The following is a 14,605-nucleotide window of genomic DNA, read 5'->3' as shown; positions in this document are numbered from 1 at the left end:
TGCAGGCTGTGATATCAGAAGGCTACAACTTCTCCAGCTTTCACGACTTATAGGCTGAAGATAATCTCCAAAGTCATGATTTTCTCTTAAGTTCTGTTCCTCACTTATGAGAAGATGAAAACAATACAAACTGACTTATGGTATGAAGTTTATGTTTCGATAAATAATTTAACACATGATGTGTTAAAATAGTTTCTGTTTAATTAGAAATATCCAAGGAATGTTGGATACTTCTAATCTGCCTGCAAAGCAAGAGACCCAGGTTTAATACCCCAGTCATGAAAATCCCCTGGAGAAGTGAATGACTACCGACTCCAATTCTTGCCTGGAGAATTCTGTGGACAGAGGAGCCTGGTGGGCTACAGTCCATGGGGTCGCAAAGAGTTGGACACGACTGAGTGACTAACACTCTCAAAAACCTTTCACTTTCAAGGAATGTTAATGCTAGAATTAGTGTTTAAAAAGACAATTCCCCTACAACACCTAAAAAACCATGAATGTAGCTTCTTCAAACACTGTCAGAGAGTATTAAGAATAGTAACCTTGAATGTTTTTCTTCTTAGTGAATAATGTCCCAGGATCTTGGAGATTTCAACAGCTCAAAGTTCCAGGTCTCTGAGTTCATTCTGATGGGATTCCCAGGCATTCACAGCTGGCAACACTGGCTATCCCTGCCCCTGGCTCTGCTCTACCTCTTAGCTCTCAGTGCAAACATCCTTATCTTGATCATCATCAATCAGGAGGCAACACTGCACCAGCCTATGTATTATTTCCTGGGCATCCTGGCCGTGGTTGACATGGGCCTTGCTACCACCATCATGCCCAAGATTTTTACCATCTTGTGGTTCAGTGCAAAGACCATTGGTCTCCCTGAGTGCTTTGTACAGATGTATGCCATACATAGTTTTGTAGGAATGGAATCAGGCATTTTTGTCTGCATGGCTATAGATAGGTATGTGGCAATTTGTCAACCACTATGTTATTCATCAGTAATCACCAAATCTTTTGTGGTCAAAGCTACTGTGTTCATGGCACTCAGAAACAGCCTGACCACCATCCCAATTCCTGTGTTGGCAGCTCAGAGACACTATTGCTCAAAAAACCAAATTGAGCACTGTCTGTGCTCTAATCTTGGTGTCACTAGTCTATCCTGTGATGACAGGACAGTCAACAGTGTTTACCAGCTACTTCTGGCCTGGATAGTCATGGGGAGTGACTTGGGTTTGATTCTTGTATCCTATGCTTTGATATTTCACTCTGTACTGAGACTGAACTCAACAGAAGCTACATCCAAGGCCCTGAGTACCTGCACTTCCCACCTCATCCTAATCCTGTTTTTCTACACAGTCGTTATTGTCATTTCGATCACCCATAGTTCAACAATAACGTTTCCCCTCATCCCAGTTCTACTCAATATACTCCACAACGTCATTCCTCCTGCCCTCAATCCTATGGTCTATGCACTCAAGAACAAGGAGCTCAGACAGGGCTTATGTAAGCTCCTTAAGCTGGACTTCAAAGGCAATTAACTTGGAGAGGATGCTCAACTTTGTAATTTCCCTAGGTATATATTCATTATATTTTTTGAAGATTATAGATAAAGAAGAACTAAGAAACACTAATATTTTTCAGTTAGTTTAAGGAATCAGTGGCAATTAATGAAACCTTCAAAAGGAGAATGAAGTAATCTTGCTTTTCAATAAATTTCTTCATCAAATGAGTAACACAATGATGTTGATTGTCTCAAGGAATCCACAGAAAGACAACAGAATATATATTCCATTTTAATCTCCAGTTTCTTTAAATAGAACTTCCTAACAATGTTTAATAGAGATGGTTAAAAGAGATATCTGCCATTTTATTCTTTTTTAATGAGAGTATTTAATCTATATATATTTTATTTAATTACTGATAGCATATAACTGCTCCATGACAAAACTAGATAGCATATTAAAAAGCAAAGACATCACTTTGATGACTTAGGCCCTTATAGTCAAAGTTATGGTTTCCCTGGTAGTCATTTATGGACAGGAGAGTTGGATCGTAAAGAAGGCTGGTGCTAAAGCTGAAGCTCCAGTCCTTTGGCCACCTGCTGCCTAGAACTGACTAATTCAAAAACACCCTGATGCTGGGAAAGGATGAGTGCAGGAAGAGAAGGGGGTGACAGAGGAAGAATGATTAAATGGTATCCCCGACTCAATAGACATGGGTCTGGGCAAACTCTGGGATACAGTGAAGTACAGGGAAGCCTGGCATCTGCAGTTCAAGGGTCTCAAAGAGCCAGACATGATTTAGCAACTGAGTAACAACTGCTCCAGATATTTGTGCTTCTTTCTGAGGTGTTTTACCATTTTTAAATGGTCAAAGAACTTGAGTAGACATTTCTCTAAAGAATATATAAGATGCCAGCAAATATATGAAAAGATTTTTATAAATTAAAATCAAAACAACAGTAATCACAATAAGTTTAGGATAATTAATATATACCCTAAATGATTACTATTTTGTTTTAAATTTAGCAGATGTTGACAATATTTTGGCAATGTTTTGAAACATGGCATTATTATACATTGATAGAGAGTATGTAAAAATCACACAGGCACTGTGGAAAAAACTTTAGTAATTACTCAATTTAAAGGTAGTTACCTATGACTCAGAAATGTAACTCCTAAGCATATAATCAGATAACTTAACACAGCTGCAGCAAAAATTTTATGTAGAAATGTTCATAGTATCATTGTTAATCAAAAAGTGGAAAGAAGTCAAATGCTGTTGAGTATCAGTTGTTTAATAGATAAACAATAATAAGTATATCCATTTCAGGAATTATTATTCATCCATAAATGAAGTTCTGATACATATTCTTGCATAAATAAAATTTGAAAAAAGCATGCTAAAAAAAAAAAAAAAAAACCAGACACTAAAGGCTACAAGTTACATGCTTTCAATTACATCAAATCTCCAGAAGAGGGAATCCATTGAACAACAACAACAAAAATAGTCCTTGGTAAGAAGAGAAGTGACAAATTAATAAGCAGTTACTGATTAATGCTACAGATATTTATTTTGAGGTAATGGAAGTGTTTTGAAACAGTATTGTGCTGATGGTTGCGCAGCACTTTGAATGTACCAAAAGATACTCAGCTGTGCATTTTTGAGTGCTATTTTATGTGGTATGTGAATTTCACATCAATAAAAAAAATGATAAAATGCAAAAAAAAGACTGTTCTATCTGTGTCTCTATGTATATTTATATATATATGTCTATATAAATGGAAAATGGTTAAAATAATTTACTTATCATATAACATCAATTTAAAATGGTACAATTTATTTTTTAGTAGGTATTACCAGAACTTTTGTCAATACAGAAGCCCATGTATATACATCTCTCTCTCACCAAGTCGTGTCTGACTCTTGCGACCTCATGGATAGTAGCCTGCCAGGCTCCTCTATCCATGGGATTCTCTGGGAAAGAATACTGGAGTGGGTTGCCATTTCTTTTTCCAATATATACATATACATATAGCAAATATATGGGCTTCCCCGGTAGCTCAGATGGTAAGAATCTACCTGCAATGTAGGAGATCCGAGTTCAGTCACTGTGTCAGGAATATCCCCTGGAGGAAGCCATGGCAACCCATTCCAGTATTCTTGCCTGGAGAATTCCATGGACAGAGGACCCTGGCAGGATACAGTCTGTGGGGTCACAAAGAGTCAGACATGACTGACTAACACACACATAGAAAATATATATTCAAAAATGTGCCAACAATTAATTCTACATTATAAAATTTAAAGTATCTGATTTATCTACTTCTAAAATGATTTTTCCAAATAGTAAAAAATACAAGTGTTGCTTTCAATATCTAATTAATGAATATGTAACTAGAATCATTTGTGTTTTATTATTTTTTATGTTATCATCAACATCATTATTATCTCAAAACTTAGGCATCAAAATATTACTAACATAATAAGCCAAAAGCAGAGACATTACTTTGCCAACAAAAGTCTGTCTAGTCAAGGCTATGGTTTTTCCATTGGTCATCTATGGATGTGAGAGTTGGACTGTGAAGAAAGCTGAGCACTGAAGAATTGATGCTTTTGAACTGTGGTGTTGGAGAAAACTCTTGAGAGTTTCTTGGACTGCAAGGAGATCCAACCAGTCCATTCTGAAGGAGATCAGCCCTGGGATTTCTTTGGAAGGAATGATGCTAAAGCTGAAACTCCAGTATTTCTTTGGCCACCTCATGTGAAGAATTGACTCGTTGGAAAAGACTCTGATGCTGGGAGGGATTGGGGGCAGGAGGAGAAGGGGACGACAGAGGATGAGATGGCTGGATGGCGTCACGGACTTGATGGACGTGAGTCTGAGTGAACTCCGGGAGTTGGTGATGGACAGGGAGGCCTGGCGTGCTGCGATTCATGGGGTCGCAAAGAGTCGGACACGACTGAGCGACTGAACTGAACTGATTGATGCTGTTATACATTTCCATAATACTCATGATCATCCTCACATGAAAGAAAAAAAAGGTGAATGAATAAAAAGAAATAGGAACGTGTGTGTGATTAAAACTTCCGAACATCCTTACAAGGGAAGGAAGAGAATTATTTAATAAACATTAAAATCTCTAATATTCATCAAAATTAGATTATGTTGATTCTTGCTGCTGCTGCTGCTGCTGCTGCTAAGTCACTTCAGTCGTGTCTGACTCTGTGCGACCTCATAGACGGCAGCCCACCAGGCTCCCCCGTCCCTGGGATTCTCCAGGCAAGAACACTGGAGTGGGTTGTCATTTCCTTCTCCAATGCATGAAAGTGAAAAGTGAAAGTGAAGTCGCTCAGTCGTGTCTGACTCTTAGGGACCTCATGGGCTGCAGCCTACCAGGCTCTTCCGTCCATGGGATTTTCCAGGCAAGAGTACTGGAGTGGGGTGCCATTGCCTTCTCCGTGTTGATTCTTACTCCTCCATATATATTCCTCATGTGCAAACACACAGACGAGATACATATAGATTCATTTATTCTCCATGTGTTATCTTCTAGGCAGTGAGAATAAAAACTTCCACTGCTCCTTCTCCAATAGGGGTTAGCTTAATTCCCACATCAGTACCTATATCTCAAGTGTTTTGCAATATTCCCTAGGATACATAACACATCTTAAAAATATTCAGTCCTATAGTGCAAACGTCAAAAGATTTAGTAGTTGAGGACTTTGAATGTACATATATTGTACATTCTTGATTTTTTTAAACCAATATCCTGAACACCTGGAGCAGATTGCATTCAACTCACTGTTTGGCTTTCCAGAAACTAAGGTATGCTGGGAGGGATTGGGGGCAAGAGGAAAAGGGGACGACCGAGGATGAGATTGCTGGATGGCATCACTGACTCGATGGACGTGAGTCTGAGTGAACTCCGGGAGTTGGTGATGGACAGGGAGGCCTGGCGTGCTGCGATTCATGGGGTCGCAAAGAGTCAGACATGACTGAGCGACTGAACTGAACTGAAGGTATCAAAGGACATACAAAGATGGGAGTAGAGGCAGAATATTTTTTAATTCCCTATTGGAGAAGGAAATGGCAACCCACTCCAGCGTTCTTGCCTGGAGAATCCCAGGGATGGTGGAGCCTGGTGGGCTGCTGTCTATGGGGTCGCACAGAGTTGGACACGACTGAAGTGACTTAGCAGCAGCAACAGCAGCAGCAGGCAGTAAAAAATGTGAAGAGTTTTTGGATTTATAATAACTGATTATTATATCCACACAACTTCAGGTATGATTCCATCTACCAATTTGAAGGCTGAAATGTAAAGAAAGACTGGATTTTCATGGGAAAATATTTACTTCTCCTGTTCTCAGATTACAATACAGTACATTTTTCCATGTTTATGATGAATATCTAGTTATTTTTCACTTTCACTTTTCACTTTCATGCATTGGAGAAGGAAATGGCAACCCACTCCAGAAGTCTTGCCTGGAAAATCCCATGGACAGAGAAGCCTGGTAGGTTACAGTCCATGGGGTCGCAAAGAGTTGGACACGACTGAGCAACTTATGACTATGTCATTACGGTCAGTACTACAATATGTGGTTTAAGCTTGGCTTGTTAACTGAGAGTATTGCAAATGTATTGCAAATGGACGTAGATTTCGCATGTAACAAGAAAATCAGCTTTAATAATTGACAATAGAATTTTTAAAAGGAAACAAGAAGGACATAAATAGGATATTTATCTCAGGTTTAGAAACTATATCCTTAGAAATAGAGCACAAATGACCTCAGAGATATGTGTGCTATTCTCAGTGATTTATCTTTTTTTAGTCAGTGCTTTTCCTGGGCTTCCCTGGTGGCTCAGACAGTAAAGAATCCACCTGCAATACAGGAGACCAGGGTTCAGTCCCTGGGTTCAGAAGATCCCCTGGAGAAGGAAATAGCTACCAACTTCAGTATTCTTGTCTGGAGAATTCCACAGATAGATAAGGCTGGCTTTCACTACCTGTATTTCATGGACACAAAGAGATAAGAGTTGACAGTTCAAATGTATTGAGAGGAAGAAACAAGTAAGATCCTGGTTTTTCAACAACTTTTAAAATCTGTCAGTTCAGTTCAGTTCAGTTCAATTCAGTCGCGCAGTCCTGTCCAAATCTGCGACCCCATGAATTGCAGCATGACAGGCTTCCCTGTCCATCACCAACTCCCGGAGTTCACTCAGACTCACATCCATCGAGTAGGTGATGCCATCCAGCCATCTCATCCTCTGTCATCCCCTTCTCCTCCTACCCCCAATCCCTCCCAGCATCAGAGTCTTTTCCAATGAGTCAACTCTTTGCATCAGGTGGCCAAAGTACTGGAATTTCAGCTTTAGCATATACTTCAAATTCTTTCTTATCCAACAGTAATCATTATATATGTGTGCAAATATACCTACAGACATATATTAATTGCTACACTTTTGTCTCCTATTGAAAAATGTAAAAGAAGTGTGAAAAGTATAATGGCATACAAACATTAGAAAAATATTTACAAGCCTGACAAGAAAGAAACCTGATGACAGTTTTGGTTTGTAAGAAACACATTCTTAGTATATTGTAAACCCATATTATTTGTCAAAAACACAAATTGCAAGGCTTCTGTTAGCCCTGCCATTGTTAGCTTGAGTCCATACCAGTGTTATTAAACAGGAATTTGAGGATTAGTTAATAACTTTTGGCTGCTTTAAGTGAAATCCCCAATTCTGAAATTTCATCCACATACTAATAAACTAGATAATTTCAATATATTTTATTATTTTGCTTGTGGACAATCATATGAACATGGAAATGAAACAATGTGATATACTGAGGATTAACTGCTGTGTGTAAACATGTCATCTATTGCTTTACCAAGGTGATCTTCACCCTCCATTTACTTGTTTGGGTGTCTATTTTGTTTGTCTTTTAATTTCCTCCCTTTTGGGGGGAGTATGTGTTTGGTGTGTTAGTATAATTTTTGTTTCCAAAAAACTTTGTGCATTTTTAGTTTACACTCTTTTTGTCATTTATATATATACTTATTTTCAGATATGTATTTTATTGCGTAAGCATTTGTAAATAATCAATGTGAAATAAGGCCAACTAGAAGTATTGTTTTACTGATTGAAATTTATTTCCAAACCTAAACAATTTGTTTTGATTGCTGTCGCATATTTTCCTTGAATTTTGGAAACTGTTTTTATTATATATGCTTTATATTACGGAATTGCTTTGAGAATTTAAATTTCTCTGTTGATTTGAAAGAGATATTATAGTTCTATTTTTCTTGATGGTTCTTTTTATACTTTTGAAAAGGCAGCAATTAAAATACAGAATACATGTTTCAATGCCATTCTCCCAAATCATCCCACCCTCTCCCTCTCCCTCTGAGTCCGATGCAGGATACAGCATGCTTGGGGCTGGTGCACGGGGATGACCCAGAGGGATGTTGTGGGGAGGGAGGTGGGAGGGGGGATTCATGTTTGGGATCGCATGTACACCCATGGTGGATTCATGTCAATGTATGGCAAAACCAATACAGTATTGTAAAGTAAAATAAAGTAAAAATAAAAATTAAAAAAATATATACTAAAAAAAATAAAAAATAAATCTTTGAAAAAAAATAAATTAAAATACAGAATAATAATTCTTAAAGTCATAAAATGTGATTAATTTATTTAGTAACCTGTTCATTAACTCTAAAAAATTTATTGATATCAAATATATGCATTATGTCTTACTAAACAATGCAAATATAAAAAATATTATGCGCAAATAATCATTTTTTTGTAAAATTCTGGGGGATTGAAGTTATCAATGTGTTTTATAATATCATGATGTTAAAATAGAAAGAGATGTCGATCCATTGGCAATCATATTCCTTACCTACAAAGCCTTCCTCTTTTGTGTGTTTGTGTGCTCAGTCACTCAGTCATGTCTGACTCCTTGTGACCCCATAGACTGTAGCCTGCCAGGCTCATCTGTCTATGGAATTTTCCAGGCAAGAATACTAGAGTGGGTTTTCATTTATTGTTCCAGGGATTCCTGCTGACCCAGAGATCCACCCATGTCCCTGACATCTCCTACATTGGCAGGCAGACAAAGATTCAAAGGATGGTTCCTTGTCCTCTCTCAGAAAAAGTTGATATTGCTAAAGCAGGTGATGCTTGAAGCTGGAGTGGAGGTGGGAGGGTACAAAATAGAATAGAAAATTGAAGAACCACAAAGCTAAAACTATAGGAGATTTTGAATAAGAAATATCAAAGAGCAACAGAAAAAAATTTTTAAAAGAAAGAAAGAAAAAAAAAAGAAAAAGAAACTGATTTAACAGAATTTTAACCATGATTCAGTTGTAAGATCATTGGTCTTACAACCATTGGTCTTTTGTTATTTGGCTTTTGCTATTTGAACAACTCCCTAATTGCCTGCAAAGTTTTGCTTGATTTCATTTCTACCTGCTCCTTTATGAGTCCAAGAATTTGTTACAGCACAAGACAGGTCTTTGAAGAGGCTCTTATTCAGTAGTTCATATCATGTTGGATAGTTACTTCCGAAGAAGTTGTTTCTTGCAGTATCTAAACTGTCCTCTTTCATTGTGATTACATAAAGATAAAACAGGATGTAGGTTAAAAAAAATAATAAGTAACAACTTTTATAACTCTGACTCATACAGTATTTTAAACACTTAAATACCCTCTTGGCCTTCCTTGGTGTTTCAATGGGCAAGAGTGCTCCTGCCAATGCGGGAGACATGGATTCAATCCCTGGGTGGGGAAGATCCCCTAGTGAAGGAAACAGCAACCCAGTCTAGCTTTCTTGCCTGTGAAATCCCATGCACAGAGGAGCCTAGTCAGCCACAGTTTGCTTGCAGTGGGTATTAAGTCACTTCAGTCCTGTCCAACTTTTTGACCCTATGGACCATAGCTCATGAGGCTCCTCTGTTCATGAGATTCTCCAGGCTAGAATACTGGAGTGGGTTGCCGTCTCCTTTTCCAAGGGATTTTCTTGACCCAGGGGTGGAACTGTGTCTCTTGTGCCTCATGCGTTGGCAGCTGGGTTTTTACCAATAATGCCACCTGGGAAGCTCAAGGCATCCCTGTCTCAGTTCAGTTCAGTTGCTCAGTCATGTACGACTCTGCGAGCCCATGAACCACAGCACACCAGGCCTCCCTGCCCATTACCAACTCCTTCAGTTCACCCAAACCCATGTCCATTGAGTCGGTGATGCCATCCAACTATCTCATCCTCTGTCGTCTGCTTCTCCTCCTGCCCTTAATCTTTCCCAGCATCAGGGTCTTTTCAAATGAGTCAACTCTTTGCATCAGGTGGCCAAAGTATTGGAGTTTCAGCTTCAGCATCAGACATGACTGAGTGACTAACACTAACTAATACAATGGAACAATAAAGTTCTTGGTGAAAATGAAAAAAAAAGTGTACTTTATTTTTAATTAAAAAGTCAAAAGAACAAAACTTTTTGTCCAGCCCAGTGCATACATTTACATAAGTATATATGTAAATATATTTGTATATATCTGGAAGATGGTTGAAATCATTTGAACTACTTATCACATAACATCAATTTAAAATGGTAGAATTTATGTTACAGTATGGTATTATGTAAGCTTTCTGTTAAAAATATATATAGCAAATGTATTTAAAGACATTTATCAGCAGTTACCTCTACATTGTAGAATTTAAAGGGTTTGATATATCTAGTTCCAAAATTATGTTTTCCAATTAATAAAAACACAAGCATTAATTCCAATATCTAATTAATAGATACAAAGCTAGAGTCAATTGTGTTTTATTATTTTTTAAATTATCATCACCAATATTACTGTCTTTTTTTAAAAAGTAATTTATTATTTTAATTGGAGGATAACTACTTTACAATATTGTGGTGGTTTTTGCCACACATTGACATGAATCAACCATGGGTACAAATGTGTCCCCCCATCCTGAGCCTCCCTCCCACCTCACTCCTCACCCCATCCCTCTAGGTTGTCCCAGAGCACTGGCTTTGAGTGCCCTGCTTCATGCATCAAACTTGCACTGGCCATCTATTTTATATATGGCAGTATATGCTCAACATTATTACCTTAACACTTGCCCATCAAAATATTCCTAGAATAAGCCTGATCCGCTGGTGAAGTTTTATAACGTTATAATGTTCATCATCATCCTCACTTGAGAAAATAAATGAATAAAAGAACTTAGGAACGTGTGTATGATTAAAACTATCTGAACATCCTTACAAGGAAAGAAGCAGAGCATTTTAATAAACATTAATATGTCTAATATTTATTAAAATAGGATTGTGTTCATTCTCTCTTCCCCATATATATTGCTTACATGCAAGCACGCAGACTAGATTCATGGAGATAATTTTTTTTTATTCATGAAATATTTTTAAGCCATGAAAATGAAAGCTTCCACTCTTCCTTTTCCAAGAGGGGTTAGCTTAATTCCCATACCAGCATATATATCTCGAATGTTTTGCAATATTCCTTTGAATAAAAAATATTCAGTTCAATTGTACAAATATCAAGCGATTTAGTATTTAAGGACTTTGAATGTATATATATTGTAGATTCATGATTTTTCTTTTTTTTATTTTTTATTGTGTGTGTATGTGTGTTAATTTTTATTTTTAGTTTATTTTACTTTACAATACTGTATTGGTTTTGCCATACATTGACATGATTTTGACCAATATCCAAACATCTGGACCAGATTGCATCAAACCCACTGTTCTGCTATCCAGAAATTAAAGTATAAAGGAAATACAAAACAGGGACTCAAGGCAGGATATTTTTTTTATTTCATAGGCAGCAAAAATATGGAGAGTTTTTGGGTGTATACTAACTTATGCCTATATTTAAACAACTTTGTGTTCCATTACATATACCCAGTTGAAGGCAGAAGTGTTACAAAAGCTAGGTTTTCATGGAAAAATAGTTATTTCTCCAATTCTCAAATTGCAATACAGCGTAACTTTCCATGTTTACTTTGAATATCTAGCTATTTTTCTAAGCAAATAGTTATCTTTAAATCTGTTGTACTAAGTATCAAGAAAGAATCACCCCCATGGGGTGAAGAATGTGGAAATAGCGAGAATGACTCTTGACCATGGTCACAGCACTTTTGCCATTCACCTGTCCTCCCATTGCTCTCACAATAAGAATCTAACTTACATCCTTTATTTCCAGAGACACTTATTTGTGACTGCATTTTATTCATCTTATATAGGAAAAACTTCTTGGAGAGATAAGCCATCATTTTAGGAAAAGAACATGTAATGTAAAATAGAGGGCTCATTAGTAAGAAGGCAAACATTTTCTATGGAGTTTAGAAGTGGGAATAGGCAACAGGTGGTATAATTATACATATAAATAAGTGACCATAATCTTGTGTCAACAGAACTATTTCAGTACATTTGTCTCCCACAAGATAACATGAGTCCATTTTCCCTACAGAAAAATTTAGGTAAAATACATTGAAATCATTTTAAATTTATTTTGCAAAGTCTAATGTAATTATGGTAAATAGTGCAAGATTTGGTATAAGCTTTGGAGTTCCCTGGTGGCTCAGATGGTAAAGCGTCTGTCTACAATGCGGGAGAAGGAAATGGCAATCCACTCCAGTACTATTGCCTGGAAAACCCCATGGACAGAGGAGCCTGGTAGGCTACAGTCCATGGGGTTGCAAAGAGTCGGACACGACTGAGCGACTTCACTTTCACTTTTCCTTGATCACTTAACAGAGCTTTGCAAATGAATTACTAATGATATCTGAATTTCTCATGTAACAATAAAACCAAGTTTAATAATCAAAACTGAACTATTAAAAGGAAACATGAAAGACATAAATAAGATATTTTATCATATTTAAGAATTGTATTTTTAGGAATAGAACACAAGTAACATGCCTGGAGAATCTCATGGACAGAGGAGCCTGGCGGGCTATAGTCCAGAGGGTCGCAAAGAGTCGGACATGACTGAAGCAACTTAGTACACACACAAGCGTGCTTTTCCTAATTTCCCTTCTTCTTTCTTTTGCATGGACACAGAGATAAGAGTTGACTGTTTAATTGTATTGAGAAGAAATTCATAAGGATGCTATTTTTTTCAGCAACTTTGAAAATTTTCATACACTGACCAAATATTTATAAATAATGCATTTTAAAATCTATCAATTCTACAATAATCAGTTATAATGTGTGCAAATATATAAATGTGCATACATATGAACTGTTGCAATTTTCTTATTAAAACTTTAAATAAATGTGTAAAATATAGTGGGATACAATTATTAGAAACAAATTTACATGCTTCATAAGAAAGAAACTTGATGACAATTTTCATATGTAAGGAAACACATTCTTATATTGTAAACTCATGTCATTCTTTGTCAATAATTAAAATTACAAGGCTTCGTTCATCCTGAAATCGTTAGTGTAAGTCCATACCAGAGTTGCTAAACAGGAAACTGAGGACCAGGTGAGTTGCGATTGCTTTAAGTGAATTCCCACTTTTAAATTTTCTACTATGGACTATTAAAGTGAACCATTTCAACCTGTTATATTATTTGGGTTGTGAAAAATTATATGAAACAGGGAAATGAAACAGTTTGGTGCATTGAGGTCTAACTGCTGTATGTAAAACATGTCATTAATTGTTCCATAGGGGAAACAATATATATGGGCTATAAACAGTATATGGGCTACCCTGGTGGTTCAGATGATAAAGAATTTGTCTGCAATGCAAGAGACCTGGGTTTGATCCCTGGGTCAGGAAGATACTCTGGAGAAGGAAACGGCTAACTTTATTGAATAAACATTTGCATATTATCAAGTAAAATATGCTCAATTTGTAGTATCATTTAACTGATTAAGTTTTATTTCCAAATCTAATATATTTGTTTGATTGCTGCCTTAGTTTTTGCCCTATTTTTTTTAAAGTCTTCCTTGAAATTGTTATAATATAGCCTCTGTTTCTTTTTTATGTTTTTGGGGATTTTTTGGCTCTGAGGAATGTGGGATCTCAGCTCCCTACATCCCATGCAATGGAAGGTGAAGTCTCAACGACTGGATCACCAGGGAAATCCCTTTCCTGCCTTTTTGAAATTTCTTTTGTTTTGTCTATTTCTTGATAAAGGTTTTTTGGGTTTTTTTTTAGGAATTTATGTTTTCTGTTGATCTATGAAGAAGAAATGATAGTTCTGTTTCATCTGGTGGCTCCTTTTATATTTTCAAAAATTATATTTAAAATACAGTATAATGATTCTTCAGTTAAGTTCAATGGTTCAGTCATGTTCAACTCTTTACGACCCCATGAATCAGAGCACCCCAGGCCTCCCTGTCCATCACCAACTCCCAGAGTTCACTCAAACTCATGTCCATCTAGTCGGTGATGCCATCCAGCCATCTCATCCTCTGTCATCCCCTTCTTCTCCTGCCCCCAATCCCTCCCAGCATCAGGCTCTTTCCCAATGAGTCAACTCTTCGCATGAGGTGGCCAAAGTACTGGAGTTTCAGCTTCAGCATCCATCCTTTTAATGAACATCCAGGACTGGTCTCCTTTAGGATGGACTTGTTAGAACTCTTTGCAGTCCAGGGGACTCTTAAGAGTCTTCTCCAGCATCACAGTTCAAAAGCATCAATTCTTCGGCGCTCAGCCTTCTTCACAGTCCAACTCTCACATCCATACATGACCACTGGTAAAACCATAGCCTTGACTAGACGGGCCTTTGTTGGCAAAGTAATGTCTCCGCTTTTGAATATGCTGTCTAGGTTGGTCATAACTTTTCTTCCAAGGAGTAAGCGTCTTTTAATTTCATGGCTGCAGTCACCATCTGCAGTGATTTTGGAGCCCCAAAAATAAAGTCTGCCACTGTTTCAACTGTTTCCCCATCCATTTCCCATGAAATGATGAGACCAGATGCCATGATCTTCATTTTCTGAATGTTGAGCTTTAAGCCAACTTTTTCACTCTCCTCTTTCACTTTCATCAAGAGGCTTTTTAGCTCCTCTTCACTTTCTGCCATAAGGGTGGTGTCATCTGCATATCTGAGGTTACTGATATTTCTCCCAG

The 14,605-nt window shown here is 37.2% G+C and overlaps 1 protein-coding gene across 1 annotated transcript; it reads left to right on the top strand.

Annotated features, from left to right (window-relative positions):
• Positions 1–569: 569 nt before the first annotated feature.
• On the top strand, positions 570–1,529 carry LOC138092148 (putative olfactory receptor 56B2). Its single transcript, XM_068988005.1, has one exon. The coding sequence runs from the start codon at positions 570–572 to the stop codon at positions 1,527–1,529; it is 960 nt and encodes a 319-aa protein (XP_068844106.1).
• Positions 1,530–14,605: the final 13,076 nt, after the last annotated feature.

Source organism: Capricornis sumatraensis, chromosome 16 (assembly GCF_032405125.1).
Source record: "Capricornis sumatraensis isolate serow.1 chromosome 16, serow.2, whole genome shotgun sequence".
NCBI classification, from domain to species: Eukaryota; Metazoa; Chordata; class Mammalia; order Artiodactyla; family Bovidae; genus Capricornis; species Capricornis sumatraensis.
The sequence above is the reverse complement of the archived record's forward strand: the minus strand, read 5'-3'. Positions and strand labels throughout refer to the sequence as shown.

Coding starts and splice junctions, on each gene's coding strand:
- LOC138092148 (XM_068988005.1), top strand. CDS start 570: ATGTCCCAGGATCTTGGAGATTTCAACAGCTCAAAGTTCCAGGTCTCT.